At 39.5% G+C, this 25,020-nt stretch overlaps 3 protein-coding genes, 1 long non-coding RNA gene and 2 other non-coding genes across 10 annotated transcripts; 5 read left to right on the top strand and 1 right to left on the bottom strand.

Moving 5' to 3' along the window:
* Window positions 1-2,099: 2,099 nt before the first annotated feature.
* LOC145651170 (uncharacterized) lies at window positions 2,100-10,470 on the bottom strand. 2 transcript variants are annotated; one of them, XR_014116941.1, is made up of 3 exons: window positions 9,850-10,470; window positions 8,621-9,070; window positions 2,100-2,613 (listed from the first exon to the last, which is right to left on the bottom strand). It is a non-coding gene; the product is annotated as an uncharacterized LOC145651170 (long non-coding RNA). The 2 variants fall into 2 exon arrangements; XR_014116940.1 differs by lacking the exon at window positions 2,100-2,613 and having other exon boundaries at window positions 8,622-8,712; window positions 8,994-9,070.
* On the top strand, window positions 2,516-7,171 carry mtcl3 (MTCL family member 3). Its single transcript, XM_027002262.3, has 7 exons — window positions 2,516-2,621; window positions 3,591-4,335; window positions 4,425-4,649; window positions 4,886-5,044; window positions 5,364-5,435; window positions 5,605-6,792; window positions 7,034-7,171. The coding sequence occupies exons 2-7, from the start codon at window positions 3,634-3,636 to the stop codon at window positions 7,142-7,144; spliced, it is 2,457 nt and encodes an 818-aa protein (XP_026858063.1). The 5' UTR covers window positions 2,516-2,621; window positions 3,591-3,633; the 3' UTR covers window positions 7,145-7,171.
* Window positions 7,219-17,499, top strand: mtcl3a (MTCL family member 3a). Of its 3 annotated transcripts, none has more exons than XM_027002254.3 (7): window positions 7,219-7,356; window positions 9,265-9,432; window positions 12,044-12,295; window positions 13,379-13,846; window positions 14,022-14,101; window positions 14,206-15,805; window positions 16,695-17,499. In XM_027002254.3, the coding sequence occupies exons 2-7, from the start codon at window positions 9,328-9,330 to the stop codon at window positions 16,905-16,907; spliced, it is 2,718 nt and encodes a 905-aa protein (XP_026858055.2). In that variant the 5' UTR covers window positions 7,219-7,356; window positions 9,265-9,327; the 3' UTR covers window positions 16,908-17,499. The 3 variants fall into 3 exon arrangements, with proteins under 3 accessions (XP_026858055.2, XP_081552601.1, XP_026858047.2); XM_081696475.1 differs by lacking the exon at window positions 7,219-7,356 and adding an exon at window positions 7,387-8,031; XM_027002246.3 differs by lacking the exon at window positions 7,219-7,356 and adding an exon at window positions 8,798-9,172.
* A 1,169-nt stretch (window positions 17,500-18,668) lies between these two features.
* echdc1 (enoyl CoA hydratase domain containing 1) lies at window positions 18,669-23,304 on the top strand. 2 transcript variants are annotated; one of them, XM_027001556.3, is made up of 5 exons: window positions 18,669-19,210; window positions 19,283-19,425; window positions 22,430-22,482; window positions 22,567-22,647; window positions 22,726-23,304. In XM_027001556.3, exons 1-5 carry the CDS (start codon window positions 18,982-18,984, stop codon window positions 23,132-23,134), a joined length of 915 nt encoding a protein of 304 aa, XP_026857357.2. In that variant the 5' UTR covers window positions 18,669-18,981; the 3' UTR covers window positions 23,135-23,304. The 2 variants fall into 2 exon arrangements, with proteins under 2 accessions (XP_026857357.2, XP_081552053.1); XM_081695927.1 differs by having other exon boundaries at window positions 19,070-19,210; window positions 19,287-19,425.
* A 463-nt stretch (window positions 23,305-23,767) lies between these two features.
* On the top strand, window positions 23,768-23,840 carry trnar-acg (transfer RNA arginine (anticodon ACG)). Its single transcript has one exon. It is a non-coding gene; the product is annotated as a tRNA-Arg (tRNA).
* A 781-nt stretch (window positions 23,841-24,621) lies between these two features.
* Window positions 24,622-24,694, top strand: trnar-acg (transfer RNA arginine (anticodon ACG)). Its single transcript has one exon. It is a non-coding gene; the product is annotated as a tRNA-Arg (tRNA).
* Window positions 24,695-25,020: the final 326 nt, after the last annotated feature.

Genomic DNA, 25,020 nt, shown 5'->3' with positions numbered 1-25,020 from the left:
TGTTGTAACAGAAGCCACTGTACATATATATGCATAAATGATGCCAGTAGTATCTGAACATTCTTCTGAAGGAAGATGGGGTTTCAAATGGATTGGAATTTAAATTTTTGTATGGTATGTAAGTGTCTACATCAGACACTTTGGTGTAGTCCTACTATTGGGCTAGTGAGTTTGATCCATTTTGACTGACTGCATTTGTGGTAAATATCTTAAGTGATAATTAGCCAGCCATCAAAAATGCTCTTAAAAGCAACCACATCTACAGTTATGTCTTGTTTTCTGTATTTTATTTTTTTCATACTTGCTATTCTCCCTTAAAAACAACTGAGGCAAGACTTATTAAATCTTGATAAAGGAGGAGTATCAGTACAGCATCCCAACACCACATCTCTCATTATACAACCTAACTTAGAAAGCATCCATCACTATATTTCAGCAAATGTCTTTAAAATACATTATATTAAGATTATGCTACATGTATATGCATTTATATTAGATATTTCTTTTAAGTTCTTATTTACCCGTTGTTCTTTTCCAAAGGTCACAACCCTCAATTTAAATCCCACTCTTTGTTGCAACTCTGTAAATGACCACTTCTTCACTATTCATACTCTCTTCCTGTATGAACTGCCAGAAGGAAACCCCAATCCAGCAAGGCAGCTGCACTGTTTCCCCAGAGTTCAGCCAACTTCTTTTATGTCTATCACTCAAAGAATATGAAGGTCTCCAAGGACCAATCAGAGAGGCCTACCTCTCCTCCTCCTCATATGCATCAGAGACAAAGGTTCCCATGGCAACTGTACACAGCTGTTGCAGCCGTCTGGCTGCCCCACCCCACCCAACCCCACCCCGTCTACTCATGTGAGAGCCATCATTTGATGGACCTCCATACTACACCATTCATATCATTTGCACCCTAAGTGTTACTGCCTTCACTTTTACATACAGTGAATAATACAGAAAAAGGTATAGGTACACAGGCAGTTTTGTAAATCAGAAAACTAGACAAATTACTTTTTTAAAGCTTTTTGTAAGCCTGTTAATTTTGGACATTGTAACCTATTCTATAACAAATTGAGAAAGTGTCGCATTTCTCTAGTATAGATAAGATGAAGATCAGCACTGCTAAAAATATGAAAAACATTTCATAAAGTACATGCAAACCAGGATATCTGAAATCTATGAAACACATAATCCTTCTGTATATAGTTTTATGTTCATTTAGCATTTGTATTAAAACTGCAAATGGCCATGATAAAAATGAAATATGTAATAATCACTGAGTCTCTAAGACTCATAAAGGTGGAGTGCTTCACACCTCCAAGCTGCTGTAGATCCATTATCATAGCTACCAGCTGGCTGCCATTCTCCGTCACATATGGCCATGTGACTCTTCTCATTTGCTTTTATAATTTTATTTTCGTGTACACAATCAGACTTTAATTCATGCTGTAGGACTACTATATATATATATATATATATATATATATATATATATATATATACATACACACACACTGCTATATACTATATATATATATATATATATATATATATATATACACACACACACACTGCTATATACTATATATATATATATATATATATATATATATATATATATATATAGTATATATATATATATATATATATATATATATATATATATATATATATATATATAGTATATAGCAGTGTGTGTGTGTGTATGTGTATATATATATATATATATATATATATATATATATATATATATATATTATTATTTTTTTTTTTTCCCCCTTGCATTATTATACACACTGGATATTATAATATTTATTAACACAAAATGTGCCAGATTATAAATGTAATTGACATAACTATGCTTGCAGTGGAGATAAAGGGCTGAAATCCATCTTAGCCCATGATATCATCTGAGACGGGGAGTATGTGCACAGGGTGCAGCAGTACAGCATTGACCCCGCCCCTCTATAGACCTGCAATGGAGTATGCCCGGTCCAGGGTCAGTTCTTGCCTTGCACACTGTGCCACTGGGATAGGCTCCAGCACCCCACAACCCTCTGTGTGTGTGTGTGTGTGTGTGTGTGTGCGCGCGCGTGCGTGCAGAGACAATGGAGGAGACCATTCATTGATTTAAAGATATCCTCTCAGAGTACCGTGCACATACAAATGTTTTGCTCGCTGTATGCTAATATGCTGACTCACTACTCAAAACACTACAAGAAATGCTTATTATATACTCTAAAAAAGGATAACAGCAATATTTTCTACATTTTATATAGGCCTACTTTTAGGAAGTGACGTTAAAAAAATAATTCTGACAAACCAAAAATTTCATTCCGAACAAAGGTGGTCATTTTTGCCTTCTTTCTTTTACCAATTAGCAATTGCTTTTAGCAATTTCACATAGATTATTTTTTTTTATCTTAAGATCAATGAAACAGGTCAGGTAAAATGGAACTTTGCTCTCGGCTCCAAGTATTGTTAAGACCTTGCCCAGTTGTGACATCACCACGCACGTTTATTTTCGGCGATTTTCGATGGTGGTCTTGCAGCGCCGGATACCTATATGCATCTTCCCCATCGTACATCAGTGCTGGACAAATGAGGATGCTGAAACGGTAAGACATCTCTTTTAATTATAACTTTGCGTAGGTTTGTTTTTTTGTCAGAGGACTATTTATGCGACAAAGAAAGATGGAATCCATCATTTGAATGATAGTCATTTGGGCTTTATTAGGTATTAGACATTCACCTTGGAAAGGTTATAAACAACGCGGCTTTCTTTACATCGGTCTTTAACATCTCGAAAATGGAATGTTAGTGGAACAAGCTAAATAGCCAATAAAGAAAATGTTCTTGTTAACCAGTAGGCTAAAGATTAAGACGTTAGAAAGAACAGGATATTAATACTTAGCCTATAACCACATAAATTACACAAATCCCAAATGTGTGAATTGGTCAATTCTGCATGCTTCGAAGAAAAATGTAATCGTCAAAGAGGGTTGTGTTAGTTTATCTGTAAGCCATTGTCTTTCTTTTCATTTTTCTAATCACTGGATAGGAAATGGACGAATGTAAGATGGTTCAAACAAAATAGGCCTTGTTTTACGAAATGTGATGAGGCTTGCGTACACCCAAATAACGCGGAAATGTTATAGTTATTCAGGAAAAGACGCTCTAAAAACGACATCTGTGCCTCTATAATGAACAGCTGCGCACCACCATGTAATTAGATGACAATGCCACGCCATTCACGGCGGCTAAGAATATCAATATCTCGCGACACCAATGCAAACTGATTGACTTTGTAAATTTGTAATTTGTAAATTTGCTGCATTTTCGATATTCTAATTTCAACAGATTTTATAATGTTTAAAGTAACTGGATTTTTTAATGAAATCGACCATGTGAAATCCTTGTCTATTGAACTAGCCTATATGTACGTGTATATTAGACTGCGTATTTTAGGTTATACGTATTTTGTTTTTACATGTAGAAAAATCAGTATTTTGTGCTAAAATGATAAAAGTTATATAGGTTTATTTCAGGTTATAGGTTATATGGTATCTCTCATTTGTACAACTAAGGGAACGGACGATGGGCGACAATTGATTGCTTGCAGATGACACCATGAATCCCGCCACAGGCGGCGCTGCCGACCCGCGACAGGCAGACAATAGTAACATGAAACAGCAACGAGCATCCTCCCCAGCCAGATTTAAAGACGTTACACCAAAAACGAAAAGCCCTGCAGGGAAGCCCGGTTCAGGAAAGCAGGGCGGTAAAAACAGTCGAAGTAATTCTCCCGTCACACAGAATTCTGGCAAAGATAAACAGCCTACCAAATCTACAGCAGCTGTCCATGCTTGTGGTGCTGAAAGTCCCACTTCGAGACGGGCAGAGAAAGGCAAAAGAGTAGAAGAGCGTAACAGCTCCACCGAAGACTCGTATGGCACGGACGACTCTCCTTTAAAGAGCGATACCAATCGTGTAGTCTCTGATCAGCCAAGTTCTTCGAAATCCCCTCAGGGGAAAAGAAAGTATCAGAAAGGAGAGGGAGTGTCGGGCGGAAAACAAGCCGCAAAACATTCCATGGGATGTGGCCCTGGCTTCTGGAGAGAAGGATGCTTGCAGTCTGAGTTAATACAATTTCACATGAACAAGAGCTTAAAGAAAGAAGGGAACATTCATACGAAGGCAGCCGGCTCTGCATCCACGGAGATGGAAGTCCCGCGCGAGGCATCGAATAGGCCTGCTGAATGCATGACTCAAATCAACCAAGATTTGCGGGACGAAATTGATAGCTTAAAGGATGAAAACGATTATCTTAAGGTAGGCCTCGGGAGTCATGAATACGACATAAAACAATTAATTGTTTCGTAAACATTGTGGCTGATTTCGCAATCTGTTTATTATACTAGCATGAAATAGATGAAATGAGAGCGGAGATGGATGAGCTGAGAGATACGTTCTATGAAGAAGATGCCTGCCAATTGCAAGACATGCGGCGCGAGCTGGTTAGAGCCAATAAGAACTGTCGAATTCTCCAGTACCGCGTGCGGAAAGCAGAGCGGAAGCGGTTGCGATATGCAGAAACAGGTGAAATCGATGGGGAGTTATTGAGGAGTCTGGAACAAGATTTGAAGGTAAATATTCTAAAAGGGTTTAGGAGAGTCTAGTCTTCTGTAAATTTAATTAATTTAGAAATAATTTCAATGAACAGTTTTTTAGGCTAAAGGCCTTGGTGTTTTGGTCAGTCTCTATAAAATGCTTCCAAAAATCCATAAATACACAGACATACCTAACAAAGATCTTAAGCTGCTGTCCAAGCAGTGCCATCCATTAAGATAGTTAACCTCAATTCTTTCTTACTTTTTCCCAGGTGGCAAAGGATGTGTCTGTGAGACTGCACAACGAGCTGGAAAATGTGGAGGAGAAAAGGACAAAAACAGAGGAGGAAAATGAGAGACTGAGACAACTACTGATTGAGGTGGAAGTGACAAAACAGGCTCTACAAAATGAGCTAGATAAAGCTAAAGAGGTGAGCATCTTAGCAAGGTGACGAAGCTGCTAAATGCTGTAAATGGAAACATGTAAGATGATCAAGTGACAATAAATATCATTTGATTTGTACCAAGAGTAAAAAAAAGGCATATCATAAGGATGCATAAGGATCATCTTTAAAAAAATACCTGAACAGACCCGCTATTAAACCCAATAGGTCTTTGCCTTCCATATAAAAAGTAGAACAGACCTGTTTCTGAAATACATGATTTGTAAAAGCATCTATGCTTTGTGGAACAAAATGGTTCTGTCCAATACCTTGTACAGTCTTTAACTTTATATACTATTTCTATCAGGCATCTCTGAAAAGAAGAGGAGGCAAAGACGGACAGAAATCAGAAAAAAAAGTTCCAAAGACCCCAACAGAGGTAAAAACCACAACTGTATTGAATATGGACCTTGTCACTTGTAACACATAACACAGTGAACACAGTCATTAAATGTAACCATTAGATACAATATAATCAGATTATCTGAATCATCTGTGATACACCGTAATTTCCATCAATTTAAAAATGTGGAGACATGTCTCTGCAGGAGGAAAATGAGGATCTGAAATGCCAGTTGTCCCTTATTAAAGAAGAAGCCATACTGATGAGGAAGAAGATGGCTAAGATAGACAAAGAGAAGGACCGTCTGGAACAGGAGCTGCAGAAGTACCGCTCCTTCTATGGTGATGTGGACAGTCCTCTTCCCAAAGGTGAGGCTGGTGGTCCCCCCACCACACGGGAGTCTGAGCTGAAGCTACGTCTGCGTCTGGTGGAGGAGGAGGCTAACATCTTGGGCCGTAAGATTGTGGAGCTGGAGGTGGAGAACCGTGGTCTGAAGGCAGAGCTAGATGACCTGCGAGGAGAGGAGCTCGTGGGAGGCACGGTGGAGCCACTGTCGCGGGAGCAGAGTGAAGTACTATCGGAGCTGCGGCAGCAGCTGCAGCTAGTTGAGGACGAGGCCGAGCTGCTCCGACGCAACCTGGCTGACATGGAGGAGCAGAACAAGCGGGTGACAGGCGAGCTCAACAAGCTAAAGTACAAGGCAGGCTGGCACGAGGGCTCCCGCTTCGGTGGTGGAGCGGCTGACGGTGCTAAGGCCGAGGCCCTTCAGGAGGAGCTGAAGGGCGCGCGGTTACAGATCAATGAGCTGAGCGGGAAGGTGATGCAGCTGCAGTACGAGAACCGTGTGCTGCTGTCCAACATGCAGCGCTATGACCTGGCTTCACACCTGGGCATCCGTCCCAGCCCTCGAGACAGCGACGCAGAGAGTGATGGAGGCCGCCGTGAGAGCGATGATGATTCCACACGCCTCCCTCCACATCGCAAACGTGAGGGCCCCATCGGTGGAGAGAGTGACTCAGAGGAAGTCCGCAATGTCCGCTGCCTCACTCCAACCCGCTCTCTGTACTCTCCCGAGGGACGTTTTTTAGCCCGAAGTCTCAAGGACCGGCAGCAGATGATGGATATTCGCATGGAGGCAGAGCGCTTGAGCAGGACCATTGACAGGCTGATTGCTGACACAAGCACCATCATTGCTGAGGCACGGGTCTATGTGACAAATGGTGAACTCTTCAGTCGCATGGACGAAGATGATGAGAGCAACCGAATACGTGAGCATGAGCTTCTGTACCGCATTAATGCCCAGATGAAAGCTTTTAGGAAGGAGCTCCAGAGTTTTATTGACCGCTTGGATGTTCCCAAACCAGAAGATCGGGAAAATGAAGAGCCTCTCTCTGTAAGTCTACCCAAATTTATTTCATTTGTCTTTTTGTATTCACTATTTAACATGCATTCATAACATTATGTGTTAGTGTATTTTCAAACATGTAATCACTTTATCAATGAGTTTAAATAAGGCTAACAGCATTTTTCATCAATTATATCTGTGCTTTACGATTTCTCACTTATACCCTGTTTACAAATGTATTAATTTTTTTTCTTGCTTGTATTCTGCATTCTTGTCCACCCTCATCCAGATGTTTCAGCCCATCATTTTGCTTATCCTCATTCTTGTTTTATTCTCTTCCCTATCATATGCGACTATATTCAAACTGGTATTTCTTTTCACCCTTTTCTTTGTTCTGTAAGCCCCCCTTTTAAGTGACATTGTTTTGTTATGTTATGTTTTTTGTTTTGTTTTGTTTTGTTTTCCAAATTATTTGGGACATTTCATTAAGGTTATACAAAGTACGGGAGGTTTTTCACCCATTTACACACGGGCTGCAGATACTCACCAAAACACAAGCTTTCAACTAACAGCAATGACTTCAAATCAGCTTTACTACAGTCTTTTTACTTGGTAAGTAAGAAACATAGTTTAAAATGTAAAACTACACTTATACCTTCAATTGCTTAACCTAATCACTAAGTACATAATACATAATAATGTATATATTAAGATTAAGATGCCTTTATTTTAATTACAACGAAATTAGGAGTGCAACTCCAGTTCAGAGCAATATAACACAACTAACAAATTTAAGACATTCAAACACGATTATTGCACTTATATTCTTTGGACATGACATTAATTCGCAGATTTTAGAACTAATCTTTATCCATGCTTGGTGCTTTTACTTAATGAATGCCTGTCAAAAAACCGTTTCATGAACAGCAATAAAATCTAGGATAAACGCATTTTTTCAGAAGCTCAAAGGAACACAGCTATCTTGTAGTCGATTCTGAAGAATGTCCTGTAAATTGAGGGATTTATCTTAAACTCCAATGGCCATATGTTTTGGGGCGGGAGGAGTGTGCGTCGAGACAACCTCTGGATAGTCACGTCATATAGGCTATTATAACCAGCTGTGAGAAAGACACGCAGAAACTCGCCAGCAGAAGCGCTACAATTCGAGGGGTAAAATAAGGTTTGAACTGGAATTTCATTATTGTCTCAATTAGCGTTTTTGTTTCCGTTAATTTTAAATCAACTTTCAACTTTTCTGGTTCTACAAAGAATGCAGACTGAGCCAAGGTAAGGTCAATTTTGAAAAATTTGCTTTAAATATGGTTAGCTAGCGGACTACACTAATAACGTATAGCTAAGTTATGCAGTAGTAAATAAAAGAGGGCTGTGTTTATCCGAGAAGGCAGAAGGCTTGCAAGTTAGCACAAGAATCAATCAGCTGCCGTCCATTAACCTGTTTCGCTAGCATCTTGTCATTGTGGTCTATAGCCTTTGTAATGATGTTTTCAACCAGTATTGCCATTGCTGACGCTAATTATGAGCTTGGTAGTTTCCATAGTTTAACTATGGCACACTTCAGATAAATTTTGCTCGGTCTTGTAGATGGGTGGGCTGCGTCCGATAGCTACAGGGAGTAAAAATAAACCCAAACTCTTACATCAGTGGAGCTAAGAGTATTTTGAGCTCTTGACCCCTGTCTGCCGGTGTCATTTTCTGTTCGGCGAATGGATTAATCGCTGGCGTTACCAGCAAGTTAGCGGAAAGGGGAAATAATGTAGCTTGTTAAAGACTGACTGAGCAACGCATGCTTTGCAATAGTACAAGTTGTGAGTGTATTTAGTACAAACGTGTAGCATGATAAGAATGACAGCCTGACCTTGTCGTTGTTGCTGCGGTGATATGGAAAGAACAAACGCACGCAGAGCGCTGCTCGAGCCGCGGAGATGGAGCCGGAGTCGGGGAAAATGTCTGGTTTCGGGAAATTTGTTAGTTTCAAATAAGGACTACACCGGCATACAAGTCGAAACAAGTCTGCCATTGCGTATTTAGAGTGATGGAAAAGATGTGGAATGCGTTTGGAAATGGGTCAGGGTTACACGGTGGCGGCGGCTGTGTAAGCAAGGCACAAGGCTGGGAATTTATCCCTTCGTCCAGGCTGGAGATGGAAGGAGGCGGGAAACGGAGCCAGAGTGCAATACGCGTTCTGTCGTCTCCAGCCTCTGTAGGTCATTCTTTCGAGCAGTCTTTACCTGGACCTACAGCTTCTCCATCCGATGGAGCTCGTGGGCAGATTCCGTGGCTAGAGCTGCAGTCCCATCACTCACGACTGAAAAAGAGGTTTGAAGAGTTAAAGAAGCGCCATGGGCAAGAAAGGGATGGATGGATGAGGCAGAAGGAAATTCTTTTGAGAGAAGTGGCTGACATACAAGTAATGCACGAATGAATCACGAAGACCGGACATGGATTTACGTTCATTGATCAGGTTGAATGTAAGCTTTATCGTTTGCTTTGCGTTTACAGGGGGGAGAGAACCGACGCATATTGCTGGATCTAAAGACATTGTTAGAAGAGGTTCAAGTGGACATGAAACGGGAAGAGAGTAAACGCAGCGAGCTTCAGTTGCAGTACACAAAGGACCGGTGCGCGTGGGAGCTAGAAAGAGCCGAGTTAAAATATCGAATTGCACAGGTATGTTTGCTCTTCGATATCTTTGCTCTCAGATAACTCAAGCACCAGATATCAGAGAGATCGCAAACCTCTGATCACAGGTGGTAAGAGTGGTCTATTTATTCATAATTATCACATAAACATTTGGTCTACATTTAGCCCATCCCAGAGAAACTTTTATTTTAGCAGTACTATATAGGTCTGTCTATAATTTCAGAGAAGCTTCCAGCTCCATTAGAATTTCCATTAAACTGTCCGGTGAGAGGCGGTATGACTACTGTCCATTGGAATATATACATTTGATTATGGTAAATGTACAAAATTACTTTCTAAACACAAGTGACTTTGTGCTACCTCACTGACAAAAGTCATTCCTTATTTATGTACCAAAAAATAGGAGTGGGAAAGGCAGTGTGCCATTTCAGACTTGCTCCGTACCTTCCTCTCTATGTCTGGTTGGTCACTCTCTCACTGAACTCTTGTTCTTGTTTGGGACACCCTTGTAGAGACATAGTCCAGACTGTCTGGTGTGTTTATCATACTCAGTGAGAGCAGTTTTAAACACCCCCCCCCCCGGTAGTTTATGCATTAACCTTAGAGCTAGACTCTCCTAATACAGTAGTGCAGTGAAGACTGCAGGGCAGAGGAGGTAGCGAGGAGTGGAACTAAGGAATGCTGGAGGGCTGTATGCTTCTTGGCCAGGACACTCTGTCATGTTCACTACACAGTTTTCTGGGTATAGTATAGTATAGTATACTGGGTTTGAGCCTTGACTTGAAACAGTTCCCCACATCCGTGGCCAATATGTTACAAAAGATAAGATTTATAGTTTGCAGGCACGATTTAATCTAGATTATTTACATGTGGACAAATGGGCTATAAAGAATTACAAGAATTTCCACAGTCTATCAGTCCACACACAACACAGTTGCACTTGTTTCTTCCAAAGAACTGTGGAAAATATGTGTGTTCAGCTGCACAAACCAAGCCAAAGAATTGGTTGGCACAGAGCGCTGAATTCAGGGAGGAGTCGAATGCAACTGTAAAAGTTTTTCTTCTATAACCCACATCCTACCACAGCTTATGCTGCAGCTCCAGAAGACATCCCAGGTTTATCAGCAGGCATTCGTGACCTGGTATTCGTCAGCATATTGGCCTGCATATTTTTAAAACAGAGGTGGTGTACTGTGTGTGTCCCTGTGGCCGCACCCTTAGGAATGTTAGATGCTAAAGCTTTGGTCTTGCTGTCTATTTATAGAGAAATGGCAGTTTGACACTCTTTCCCAGTAAGACAGTCTCAGTATAACACCCACAGCAATGATCATATTTTAAACCAGCCCTGTTTTCTTCAAGCCTGATTACATGCCACCGATTTGTAAATATACTGAGGCAAACCTAAAAGAATGCATGCAGTTTATAGCCATGCCCTGACTTCACTGGTCCAGTGGGTTATTGTTTATACACACCATATTTAAATCTGGTTTTGTTGCTAACCTGAGCACCTGAAAACCTAGCCAGTGACTTAAAATTTAGAACAAGAACAATCCTTGCATTTCTTGTATTGTATTCATTATTGTTTTCCTTTGCACTACTATTCAAAATATATTCTATACAAGTATGCTAGTAAAGTTATCAACCTCAAGACACAAGTGTCATATTACTTGTTTGTGACAGAAATGGTTTGTGTGCTTGGGGAGAGTCAAATTAGACTTTAGGTTTCCATTTCAAGATTAGCTCAAAGAGACATGTGAACCAAGGAAAACAACTAAGTTGTTCATGCATCTACCATTGCTGCAGACACAATATCATGGTGTATAGTAAGAAGAGATTATGTCAACATGTAACAGTTTAATTGTGAATGGGTTCAAATGCCTTAATTTAAAAACTACGGTAAGTAAATTCATATTCATATTCATCAATTATTCAAAAACTACAATACATAAATAAACTGCCATAATAAAATTGCCTTATTCATAAGTGTGTTCTGGTTACTGATATATAACACATATACAAGCATTAGCATCAGTTTCTATGCAATACTGACACTTGGGATACCATTTATAACACAAATAGCAATCTTCTCTAAGAACACAGAGAGAGGTTACTTAAAACTATATAAACGCTGCAGCATAACACTACCAATCAGTCATCTTCCACCTATAGCAGATTCCTAGAGCTACTGTAGATTGCATGTCCAATGTGGCATGGCATCAGACCCAGACATTACTGCCTAACTGCAGAACTGTGTGTCTCAATGGCATGCATTTCCTCTTTCATTAAAGTTTTGCAGTACACACAGATATTGTTGTATAAGTGCTCACTAGAAGGTCAACAGGCCACTGTGGCCTTGTGGCCCCTGCAAGGCACATTCAGCATGTACCCATCAGTGCGTGAGGAAGCTTAGGCTGGGTATCCTATGGGATGTGCGTGAGGATAGATGGTCTCTTATATCCTATGAGCATGCCAGACATCCAGAATTTTCCTGCCTTCCTAACCCCTTAACTTCCATTTCCCTTCAAAACTGTTATTTCTTTTTCCTCTCAGTATCCTACATGCATCTTTGTTTCCCTGTGGAAACAAATATTTCCTTGAAATACAAATACATCAAATACTTGACCCTCTCGCCCTGTAGTTGGAGGCCAAAGGACATAACACAGAGGTAGGAACGGTGAGGAACACTGAGACTGGAGATACACTAAGGGAGCAAGAGGAGCAGAGGAGGCTGCTGGCAGACACCCATACTGCAGCAATGGACCTGCGCTGCTGGCTGGAGCACAGCGAAAGGGGCTGGGCGAGGGAAAAATCCGAGCTGCTGGAGCGCTTCGACTCAGAGAGGAAGGAGTGGGAGAGCCAGCTCAGGGACATGCAGCGCAAAATCGAGGAGGTGAGTCCACAGATGGACACTGAGCCCAGGATACACTTAGCCCTGCCACACCCAAAGGTCATCTAAATCAACATACTGCTGTCCTGTTAAATCTGGGACTCAGTGATTACTTGATTACTAATGGCAAATTTCTGCAAAGTGCCAAAAACAGTGATGGCTAAAGTCACAAGACATGCATTAGGGGATTTTCCTCCAACATGTCTAACTTATACAACTTACAGTGCGAACACTGTTTACAGCATTAGACCCAACATTCCATTCTGATCTATGTTTCACAAGGATTGAAAAATTATAAACCTTAGTAGTATTTCCAATGTGCTATTTCAATTATTTTTTCAATTAGAGATGAGAAAGAATCGGACCATGTGATTTATCAAAGACATGCTCTTAGTGGGTGGTGAAAGAAGGGGGAGATGGAATTACTCAACCCAAAGAGAGATCTGGTAGAATGGTCTTAAATCTGACTCTCTTTGGAAAAGAGATTAGCCTTTTAATGAGGGGGTGCACATGGATTGTGAGCCAACCCAGTGGAACAATCTGCTTTGAATAAACATGTGAGCTATTTTGTCTTCTTAATGCAACTTCAAAGCCAACAGAAGAGCAAACAAAATGTGAAAGTTACCAGTCATAAAACTGTTATAAAAATATTTGATGTCACTTGGTAAATTTGAGGTATTGTTATCTTTGTAAGTGAATTTGGGCTGCACTATTTTCTTTTAAGTCTTATCACAGTTTTGGCTTTTGCAATATTAATGTCCCAGAAGGCTGCAATATGAAAATGAGCTCTATAACGAATGACATCATTTGTGTTGTGTTTTGTTAGAATTTGTACCTATGTCAGACAATGTAAATTAGTGTTCTGTGATGCTTTAATAAATCAGAGCTTTCACAGCATGATCAAATAAATACATTTTAAAAAATTGATTTAAAAAATGTATCCAAATCTTTAACCATGTCACATCAAAGTTTCAATATTTTAAGATATTGCAAGGCCTATCACTAGTGATTAGCAATATAATCACAAGAGAGTTTTTGTTTATAGCCTAAAACTGTATTTCTTGCATATCTGCCTGTTTGTCTTAGCTGTATAATGAAGTGAAGGCCCATCGAGAGAGAAATAGTGCTGGACCACACACCAATACAGAAAGTAATGCCACAAGACTCAGCTCATGTTCTGCCAGCACTGTGTCCAGTGTTCTAACTGAGCCCTCAGATGCTCACAGCAGCAGCTACTCTGAGCCTCTCACCCCGCACAGTCATAACAGCGCTGACTACACTCATAACTGCAGTGAACCTGCTGACCTGTACTGCCAAGAGCAAAGTGGCCCATCAAACCAGGGCAGCTACAGGAAGTATGAGCATAGGGAAATCGAAGCCATTAATACTGCAGAACTGGTGGGCATTTTGCCTGGATGTATGGGTGAAGGACTCGGGAACAAGTCCACTGTCTCTACTGGACAAGAGGATCCTCTCAGCCCCTCCCGAGGATTTCAGAGCATGGACATCAGATGGGCAAGTGATAAAAAGAAAAACACAATGGCTCTCAATGCTGTGAGTGTTTTTGTATACAATAGCTGAAAAAACAAAAATTGTATGATTTGATTGATACTGCACTGTATTGTTGCATCTATACCTTTCTGACTATGCAACCCTTGTTTTTATCTGTGAGAGAATTGTGATTTGCAGTTATTTTAACTTGTCCACTGAGATATTTAATTTGTCCTAGGCTCTTAAAGAAATAGCTAGGGTAAGTGAGGAACTGTGCAGCTACCAGGATGAGATCAGAAGGAGGTCTGATGTTAAGAGGTAAGTCCTCATAATAATTACCAGCAGTTCTTCACTGACTGGAAATGTTCTATACACTTGCTTCATGTAATGTTGGATTCTTCCTGTTTGGTTTTCAACCACAGAAGCTGCACTGAGTCAACATTCTTTCAGGAAGAGGTTGACATGGCTAAGAAAGATGTGTCAGAGACAAGTGACAGGGATTTCAACTTGAATGAGTGGTGCAAAAATCTTCAAGTCCTGGACAAGCAGGAACAGGTCAACTGGGAGTGTATTAAAAAGGAATCAACTAGTCCTGAAAGTGATTCTAAGCCACCAGTGAAGAAAAGACAAGCCCCTCCCATCCCCGTTCGGAGCACATCTTGGTACCTGAACAGAACTTCTGTCACAGAAACAGAGCCCAGTGCAACAGAATCTGACAGAAGGTGTCAAAGTCCTTGCATTCACAGAAAGTGCAGCAGCCCCTCCATAGTTCGAAAATTTGAGGCAATGTTACAAGAGAATGAGGGAAAAATTCTGACAGACTCTGGGATTGTCTCCTGCTCAGTGCCTCCTGATTCCAAGTGCAATATCAGCTGCTGCCAGAGCCAATGGTCCTGTGATGGAAGCAGGTTTGGCAGCAGCAAGTCCTCCACATATGTGCCTGTCCAAAAATGCCTCTCAGATGTAAACATCCTGGCTTCTGGAGCTGGGTACAGTCAAAACCAAATGGATGCAGTGAATAAACAAAACCTGAAGGCACAGCTTGATTTCATGGATTCACTACACAAGGGCATGGCTACTGACTCACTAACAAAGTCTCTAGACATTACCTCACCTTACATCAGTACCAAAGTCTCTCAGAGAAACGAGATGCTAGAACGAAAGACGGCTGAGTTTAACCGAATGCTCTTTCAAGCAGGCATGGGTGTTCAGTGCAATAAGGACAGTTCCAGCTGTGTGGATATGCACTGCACATTTGATAATACCACTGCCATTCCATCACCGTGTCTTGAGGACAATTCAAGAGATGCGCTATCTGATCTTATGGTACAGTATCCAGAGCGCAAATTCACTGAGACTGCTCCTCAGATTTCACCACAGTTAAAGAGCCAAACAAAAGAGTCCAAGTTTCCACCTCAGCAGTCAGATAACAAACTGAAGAAGGTAACTGCTGACCTACAGCCTCCAGCTGTGAAGTATGAGGACCCAAACCTTAAATGCCTGTCAGTGCACACACAAGACAAGGAACTAAAACCTCTGTGCCTGGAGCACAGGGCATCTTCCATCACACATTTTGATCCCAGAATGCAAATAGAGCAAATGGATTTAGATATATGCCCACCACAACTAAAGACAGAGAAGTCCAGTAAAGCAAAGTCTGCTGGTTCAGATCAACACTCTGCTGACACAAAGTCTAAAGAAACTGAACGTGCAAGACAGAATACATCTAACACCAAGTGCAGAGTTTTAGATGAAAGTCCTTGGAAACCTACAACTCTGGCAGCCTATCCTCGACCAGTAGATTCCCGGTCCAACTATGGAGCAGTAGAACGGATTTTGAAGAGTTATGAAAATTTGGGACAATCCCAGCAAGACAAGCAGTTACAGCAGAGTCCAGGGAGGGAGGAGGACTTCATAGAGCTCCTAGATATGCTGGAAACCCAGCACCAGTCTAGATCCAGTAACACACATACACCTCAGCACCAGGCTTTAGGTCACAAAGAGACACATGTAAAGGTGAAGGTCAGTATTCCAACACATAGACATACATGTCTAAAAACAGTTTAAAAAACCTCATACGGACCCACAAGTAACCCACAAGTAACCTTGTGAGCATTAAAAAGTGCACTGGATAAGGGACGCATATTAGGTGCAGGTCTAATTGTCTTTTATGTGTATGTGTATGTTGTGCATGTACACAAATCCATCGACCCCCAGTCAACAAACCTTTTTGTCATTGTTTGAAGTATAAAGGAAAATATTTTAGATCCTTTTTATTTTTAATGCTGGAGTGAGGGTCATCCATCTGGAAATATTTTCTCAAAGAAAATACCCTCTCTCCAAAAAAACCTTTAAAAAATCCCAATGAAAAGTCCTAATTTTAAATTCCATCAGAAAATATTTCCAGATAATACAGTGCCAAACACATGATTTCTAGGAATCCTGGCATGTGCAGAAAATAGTTTACCTCCATATTACAGAAATGAAGCATTTCTTAAATTCCCCAAAAATGTAGTAGTACCACATTTTGGCAAAATGTTTTAAATCTAAACCTTTAATCTTTGGACCTGTTGGAAGCTGCTGTAGGCTGCCAGGTTTATAATGCAATTACAGAAATATCTACATATGGCCAGTGGAGAAACAGTTCTCATCATAGGTTTCTTTTGCAGATTGCATTACAAACTACTGAAAAATTAGTAGGTCTGAAGGGCATCAGACACTGAGATTAGAATAAACATTATCTTTGGCCCAAATAGGGCATGCACAACAAACATGGCTGGACATGCATTGAATAGTCATTTTCTGTAAAAGCTAAAATGCTTAAAGAGTAGTTGTATAAACACAACACAGGTTGCTCATGGTTGTAAGCTTATATACTACATATAAAACAATGAGATTTCTTTCTCTACAGCAAAGCAAAGAATCCACAGTAATCATCAAGAAGGGTTTCTCACGACCAGCTTGTCCTGCAAAAAGACGTCTACCCTCACGCTGGGCTAACCACTCTTCTTCCACATCTTCTACATCATCTCACTCTCCTTCACCAACAACACTAGCAACAGATTCCACCCCACAGCAAACGTTCACCTACTCTACCTTTGACACTGAGACAGTCATCATGTGAGAGTGGGAAACTACAGTTTTAATTAAAGAGTTAACAGAAGCAGGCTAACAGACCATACTATTTTAGAGGAATATTGAATCATCTCCTACTTATGTTTGTATATAGCATCGATGACTGTTAATACAACCCATTTTTCAAGGTGCAGTCTGTCTTACTTTTACATTGTATTAATTAACTGAGTTTTGTATAATAAGCATATCAAGAATATCTGTGTATATATTTCCCTTGAAGTCATGAACTGTAGCTTTCAATTTTCTCATGATTCATGCCAAAGGCTGTGATCAACAACCCGTGATTTGTATTTATATCTGATAACTAGTGATTTTCCTCCCCGTTCTGTTTAGTTGCCTCCTATTTTTGAGTCCCAGGTTTTTTGATCATAACTAAAAATTGTAGTGATGAATACATCACTGGAATAATTCCTTAAACTTTAATTGACTCTGGTCAAGCATATTTGTATCACTAATACATGAATTATAAACCCACTCTATCTTCTATCTGAAAAGTAAACCCTTTTCAACCTGTTTTTCCTATCTATACTGAATACAATTGCAACATTTTTTTCAGGTTGACACAAATAAAACAGTAAAACACCCCAGCCCTTCTTTACTTGATTGTTCAACAGTTTTACAAAGTTATATTAATATTTAATTCCAGACAAAGAAACAGCTCTCATTGGACAGACACCATGAGCATTCTAAGAGTTGATATCTTCCCTTGACATTATCATAGTAATGTGATTGTTGACAGACCCACATGAAATCAGTCATCTTAAAGGGGGTTCTGAATTCTACATCAAGGACACAAGTTTGGCCAGTCACCAACATTAGTAGACAGTCTAGAGGTATTTTAATGGTCAGGAGTGAATGGGCTCTGCTGAGTCTGACTACTGAGACACCCAATGCCTGGGTGTTATGTGGTACCCTCTGACTAAAAATAGCAGGTGTGACCCTTTTGGTGCCAGAAATCCTATCCCGATGGTAATATATACACTACATCCCATTCTTGATGTGGAGATGTAAACAGTTTCCCCTTTTCCATTTGATATGTCTTTAAGAATGGAGGTTCTCACAACAATATAGAATGCAACACTAGCTAGGAAGATCATAGCTATATTAGCAATCAATAAAAAGGCTTCAGGGAACTAATGTAAAACCATGCTTACAAGTATGCCACAGAATTGTCAAATAGATTATGTGGTTCCATTGTGATTTTTAAGAACAATTTTCCTTTATATATCGGCTTCAGAGAACATTAATTAATATAATAATATTATTATATTATTACATGATATATTATATTATTAATATATTTATATATAATTATGTTTCACCACATAAAAAAATCCTAAAAAAACAAAAAAAAAACACCTACAGATTAACCTTCCATCTTATTTTTCAACTAAGTACAAGTACAATTAGTACAGCCTACACCTTTTCACTATGAATGAGCCCTCTGGTTCTTTCTCTTCTCTTCCCACCACTACCATTCTGCCATCCTGCCCTTTCCCCATTAGTCCTGTCCCTTCAGGAGGTCCAGAGATACACCAATATGGGGATCAAGGGCATCTGTCACACTGTCACACACTCAATTCAAAATACATATTTAACTGCCACATAAAATCTTTATCTCTGTAAGGGTATGTTAATATTGCATGTTCCACATATCCTTGTCTATTAGGTCATAGCTTGGATGTTGCAAAATCAGGCCTGCGCTAAAATAGAGGCAGGATCTACATTTCAGCACTCGAGTCCCTGCCGGACTATTTTTAAGATCACGCACAGCCCCAAATTGCTTGTCCTCTTCTGAAGATTTGCGCACCACATAGTTAGTTAGAAATTGCGCAGCCAGCTTCATAAACGGCCAGTTGCAGTTGTCAGAAACTACCGAAGAATTATAATTTCTTTGGTGGTTTGATCGTCGTTTTTTATATCTCGTGCAAAGCTGGCTTCTCATTCTATAGCTCTAGCTAGCTACCTTCATTGTGTAAGCTAGCTGAGTAGCTAGCTAGCTAGGATACGTTACGTGTTACAGCTGACATTTTTTCTTCATCTACTTTATTGGAGCTAGAAGAATGGCTTTGTGTGGTGCTGGTCGCCTCTTACTTCAGCACCCACGAAATGCTTTACGAACGTTTTTCAAACACAACAGGACGTTCTGCTGCAGCAACAATGACCCTCAGGAGGAACAGATTAGAGAGAAATTTAAGCTCTTCCCCGGAGGCTGCATAGATCTTCATAAACAAGAGTCGAAGATCGCACTGATGACAATTAATAATCCTACACGAATGAATGCCTTCTCGGGTACGTAACGTGAGATGACGTCTGACCTAAAGTTTCACGCTGAATTAAATTAATCAGCATTGCTTTTTCCAGGCAGCATGATGCTAGAACTGGAGGAGCGGGTGCGTGAGCTGGAGACTTGGACAGAAGGCAGAGGTCTCATTGTGAAAGGGGCTGCTGGAACATTTTGCTCTGGATCTGATCTAAACGCAGTCAGAGCAATATCAAACCCGCAGGTATGGTTTTGGACTGTGACAGCCCTGCCATCTGCATTAATGGGGGCCATTTCTGTCCTAAGGACATTATATGGACACTGTGTGCACAGTTATTAGGCAAGAGAGTATTTTGACTATATCATTTTTATGCATATTTTCCAACTCCAAGCTGTATAAACTTGAATGCTTAGTGAATTTAAGCATATCAGGTGATGTGTATTTGTGTAATGAGGGAGGGTGTGGCCTAAGGAGATTGACACCCTATATCAAGGTGTGCATAATTATTAGGCAGCTTCTTTTCCTCAGGCAAAATTGGCCAAAAATGGATTTAACTGACTCTGAAAAGTCCAAAATTGTAAAAGGTCTTTCAGAGGGATGCAGCACTCTTCAAATTGCTAAGATATTGGGGTGTTATCACAGAACCATCAAAGGTTTTGTTGCAAATAGTCAACAGGGTCGCAAGAAACATGTTGAGGGAAAAAAAAAGCAAATTAACTTCTAAAGTTTTGAGAAGAGCTAAACATGAAGCGAGCAGGAACCCATTGCCATCATATTCCAGAACTCCAACCTACCTGAAGTGCCCAGAAGTACAAGGTGTACTTCTCAGATGCCAGCAAGGTGGAGGTGGGGTACTGCTATGGGCTGGTATTATTAAAGATGAACTAGTTGGACCTTTTTGGGTTGAAGAGGGATTCAAAATCAACTCTCAAACCTATTGCCAGTTTTTAGAAGACACTTTCTTCAAGCAGTGGTACAGGGAAAAGTCTGCATCTTTCAGGAAGACCATGATTTTTATGAAGGACAATGCTCCATCTCATGCATCGAAGTACTGCATGGCTAGCCAGTAAAGGCCTTAAAGATGAAAGAATAATGACATGGGCCCCCTGACCTAAACCCTATTTAGAACGTGGCCCTTCTTAAATGTGAGATTTACAGTGAAGGAAAACAGTACAGCTCTCTGAACAATGTCTGGGAGGCTGTGGTTGCTGCTGCACAAAAAGTTTATCATCAACAGAACTGAAAGACTCCATGAATGGAAGGCTAATGACTGTTATTGAAAAGAAGGGTAGCTATATTGGTCACTGTTTTTTTGTTTGTTTGTTTGTTTTTGTTTGTTTGTTTTTTTGGGGGGGGTTCTTTTTTGCTTTTTAAAAAAAATAAATGTCAGAAATGTAGTTGTTCAATACAACTTTTGATCCTGTAGTTGTTCAATAGAACTTTTGATCCTCATATCCTCATGATCCTCAATACAACTTTTGATTCTCAATACAACTTTTGATTTGTGATCCTCAAAAATACAACTTGCCTAATAATTGTGCACGTAGTGTATAAATATGCATGTAAATTAACTACAATACATTTGTGTTAAGCAAAGTGACCTATGTGTTGGTGCATTTGCAAATTTAAGATATATAATTTAAAAAAATAATGAACTACATACAACACTGAAAGAATAACACTTTTTACCTGTCCCTGCTCTCCAACTAGACACTTTACCATGAAATATATTAAAATCCTTTAGGAAAATTATTTTTTTACATTGTTGCATTACTCTATATCCCATCTAAGCTTTTTATGCGTTTGTCACAAGAAATCCTTAATATTCTAGCAAAAATGCAGTTTAGTCATGTCCCCAGGTTTTCACTCAGTTACCCTAACACAGTCCCTTTTCTTAATCATCTGAAACAATCCAAAAGTCACATGTTAATCTTCTGGATTTACTTAAGGATGAGGGAAGACCAAAAATAAGATGTCACATTTTCCTTTTGTATATTTGGTGATATTGTAACTGACTGAGAAGGTTAATTTCAACAAACTTTCCAGTTACCAAAAATTATTTCTTAGATATTTATTTATTGTACAAATATTAATTTTTAGTAAAATGTTAGAATGTGCTCAGAGAACTCATTGTATTAGCATGGAAGCTATGTGGTTTTATTTAATGTATTTAATTATGTGCTAAAAACTCAGTCCTGTTTCTTTTAGTCCTGTTACTCAGAGTAATGGGAATGAGTTGTGTTCTGTGTTATGGATTTATTAGTGAGAATATTAGTCAATACAGCACTAAATACCTGAAGTTTAAATTTTGCAGTTGAAATAACTGAAGTCTTTGGATATTTCTGATTAGTTTTAAAATGTGAAAACAGGGAGCCAATCCTTTAAGTGCTACAGAGAAACAGTGGCACTGTAGCGTTCAACGTGATGCTGACCCAGAGGGGGGAGAGAAATATTTAGAGAAGAAACGTGAGAAATACAAGAAGGACCTAGAGTCAGGCAGGAAGAAAAGTACACACACACACACACACACACACACACACACACACAAAACCACACATACATGCATGCACACACATGGACACTCATTCCTGTTACCCAGTGTTCATAATATGGTCCATCATTTATCTAATTGTTTTAATAAATGACGTAAAAATATACATTTGAGGTTTAGATCTCATTTAAAAGGAAAAATCTTTGCATTTTTAGAAAAATACAACGTGCATGCATTCATAGTGATTTTTTTTTTTTGTCACAAATGTCAGCTATTTGAACATGTAACCAACCATTTCTTTAAAATACACTTTCTTGAGGGGAAAACAGGAATCATTTAACAGGCTTTTGAAATGACAAGTTTTGGTAACAGAACTGAGAAAAATGTGGCCAACTTCTGCTTAAAAGCCTTGTAAAAAATTAAATAAAGATGCTTTAGATTGTCTAATACATATTTTGAATAGCTAAATATATTAAGTTCAGTGTTGTAAAAAAACATTTTTAAAAATGAAATTTAATTTATGAAGTTCAACATGCAAATGGAACCCATTCAGTGGAATGGCCCAATTATGTTTAGTTGTTTCCAGTACTACACCAGTAGTCTTAAAGTTAAGGTGTCTTCCTAATCTTGTCAAGGTGCAGTCTGCCTTGTTTCTAAATTATGTTCAGCTCTGTAAAGCTGCTTTTTGGCTATTTATATGAATAAAAAGCATTATATTCCAAGAATTGAAAACTGGATTCTTGATCTTTTCCCTAGGATGGCATGAAGATGTGTATGTTCATGCAAAGGATCCAAACAAGAATGCTCAGGTGGGCTTTGTTTAATCATAGCTTTGACACAGTGTAGCTTATACATGGAACTAAAGGTGTAATATGTAATATGTCTCAGTTTAGGTTGCCACTCATCTCTGTGGCTCTGATTGAAGGAAAAGCATTGGGTGGAGGTGCAGAACTCACTACTGCTTGTGACTTCAGGTAAAATTACATTGCACTGTCCATAATAAATCATACATTCAGTACAGTTTGGTTCTGAAACTCAGTTTCTGTTGGCAGGGTAATGACCGCTGATGCTGTAATCCAGTTTGTCCATAAAAACATGGGCTTGGTACCTGGATGGGGTGGTTCTGCAAGGCTTGTCCGAATTGTCGGCAGACAGCATGCCCTGAAACTGCTTGCTGGTGCAAAGAAAGTTGATCCAGACTTTGGGAGGCAGATTGGACTAATCGATGAAGTGCTGAGTTCTCCCCAAGGTGGAGGGAATGTCCTAGTGGAGGCAGAGCAGTGGCTAAGCCAGTTGACAAAGGGGTCTGCACCTGTTATCAGGGCTATAAAGAATGTGGTAATATCTGGAAGTGAATTATCTCTGGAGCAGGCCCTAAGGACTGAAATAGATATATTTGGGACAGTTTGGGGTGGGCCAGCCCACTGTGAAGCTTTGGCACAAAGAACAAAACACAAGTGAGAGAAATTGTTTGAAAAGTGATATACTTTTGTGAAGACTACTGTTTAAACAAAATGTTCAACACAGAAAAGAAAAGGAATATGGAAAGCTACATAAAACTTATCAAATTGTAGAATGATAGTAACAAATTATTTTTGTGCATCTGGCTTAATAAACTGAAGTAATAACAACGTTAGTTTTTTTTAAAGTCTACTCAGAAAAGCAGACACGTGCAAAATATGTGCCAATAGACAGCGATTGGATGATTGCTGAGAAGAATAATCTTAGCTAAAACTTTCCTGGTCGATTTTGTAATCATTGCACTCAGTAGCAAACGGGGAAAGTAGGTAACCTAACTGCTAGCTAGTTAGGTTAGCTAGTTGCATGATTGATAGCCTCGTATCTGGTTAACTTCAGAAGCTTTGGAAAGTGCAAAGAATCTTTTTTTGTTGTGTTTTAGCTACATTTACGGTTTTTGGCAGAAGATGTTAATCCAGAGCAATTTACGAAATAGATTTGTCATTTACTCATAGAAATTTGTTATTATTGCGATTATTGGACATTTTGAAATCTGTATACAAATATAATGCAGACATATAGTACCATTTATCGTTCCACTTCACAACTGACATTAGGTGTTATCAAACAAGCACTGGGCCAGTGGCGCAATGGATAACGCGTCTGACTACGGATCAGAAGATTCTAGGTTCGACTCCTGGCTGGCTCGTGTCTTTTTACATTTACGGCGTTTAGCAGGCGCCCTTATCCACAACGACTTAAATAAGTGCTTTGTCATTTACTCAAGGAATACATCCTAACCAGTAGAGTAGTTTAGAGTCCAAAATACCAAAATTCTAGCCAGTAGAGTAGGTTAGAGTCCAAGATACCAATGAACTAGAATACTGTAGAAATACTGCTACAAAATACATAAGGTCTCTTTTAAACAATAAGTGTAATAAACAATAAGTGTAATAAACAATAAGTGCTAGATCGTTAATCAACATCATTGTAATAAACAATACCCTACAATAAGTACCAAATTAATCAGTCAATATGGTCTTCAGCCTGCAAGTGACTCTGACGTCTGCACAGCAAATGGGAGCTCATTCCACCATCTTGGAGCCAGGACAGAGAATAGCCTCGATGCTTATTTTCCATGAGACCTGAAGCACGGTATTCCAAGCTGAGCTGGACTTGAGGTTCGAAGTACTCGAAGTACGGATCGGGCTTTGACTATTGACCTCATGTATGAAGGGGCTGGTCCATTTTTGGCTTTGTCGGCAAAGCCTACCTCTTCGTTTCTGTTCTCTTCAGTTCCTTTTCAAAATGAAACACTGTATCATCTGTAAAGCAAGTTTACATTTTGCTTAGTGTAAACAGTAAAATCTTAATATCAAAAAAGAAAATGGCATTAATATAGAAATTAGTAAAATAATTGTTAAACAGTGACATCTACAGGTAACGCCTCTGTAGCTAAAATTGACTAAATTCAGCGACAATACCATACCGGGCCAGTGGCGCAATGGATAACGCGTCTGACTACGGATCAGAAGATTCTAGGTTCGACTCCTGGCTGGCTCGCAAACTTTTCCCACTTCTGGGTTTCATTTCTTGGCACCATCACTGGGATAACATGGCCTTTATTTATAGTTTTAAACTAAGCTCTGCTTATTTGATTAACAATTAGATGGTCAAGAAAACCCTACAGTGCATAAAGAACATAAAAAGAAACGCATTAATTGAATCACCCAGTGTTCTGTGATGTCCTGAATAACGGAACTAAACAACGTGTATCTCACGTTACTGCGGAATGAAATATTCATTCTTGTGTTTTTGATAAATCGGTTAAACTATGATGGAAAAGGGAGATAAAGAAAATCTAGCACATAATTTTGAAACCAATAAAA

The sequence above is a fragment of the Electrophorus electricus genome, chromosome 14 (assembly GCF_041902795.1).
Source record: "Electrophorus electricus isolate QZ-2024a chromosome 14, ASM4190279v1, whole genome shotgun sequence".
NCBI lineage: Eukaryota > Metazoa > Chordata > Actinopteri > Gymnotiformes > Gymnotidae > Electrophorus > Electrophorus electricus.
Note: the sequence above shows the minus strand (reverse complement) of the source record. Positions and strands in the feature narration are given on the sequence as shown.

Coding starts and splice junctions, on each gene's coding strand:
- echdc1 (XM_027001556.3), top strand. CDS start 18,982: ATGGCTTTGTGTGGTGCTGGTCGCCTCTTACTTCAGCACCCACGAAAT. Junction 19,426..22,429: donor GAGCAATATCAAACCCGCAG/GTATGGTTTTGG, acceptor TCTTTTCCCTAG/GATGGCATGAAGATGTGTAT. Junction 22,648..22,725: donor ACTACTGCTTGTGACTTCAG/GTAAAATTACAT, acceptor TTCTGTTGGCAG/GGTAATGACCGCTGATGCTG.
- mtcl3a (XM_027002246.3), top strand. CDS start 8,798: ATGGAAAAGATGTGGAATGCGTTTGGAAATGGGTCAGGGTTACACGGT. Junction 9,173..9,264: donor GAGAAGTGGCTGACATACAA/GTAATGCACGAA, acceptor TTGCGTTTACAG/GGGGGAGAGAACCGACGCAT. Junction 15,806..16,694: donor AGACACATGTAAAGGTGAAG/GTCAGTATTCCA, acceptor CTTTCTCTACAG/CAAAGCAAAGAATCCACAGT.
- mtcl3 (XM_027002262.3), top strand. CDS start 3,634: ATGAATCCCGCCACAGGCGGCGCTGCCGACCCGCGACAGGCAGACAAT. Junction 5,045..5,363: donor AGCTAGATAAAGCTAAAGAG/GTGAGCATCTTA, acceptor TATTTCTATCAG/GCATCTCTGAAAAGAAGAGG. Junction 5,436..5,604: donor TTCCAAAGACCCCAACAGAG/GTAAAAACCACA, acceptor ATGTCTCTGCAG/GAGGAAAATGAGGATCTGAA.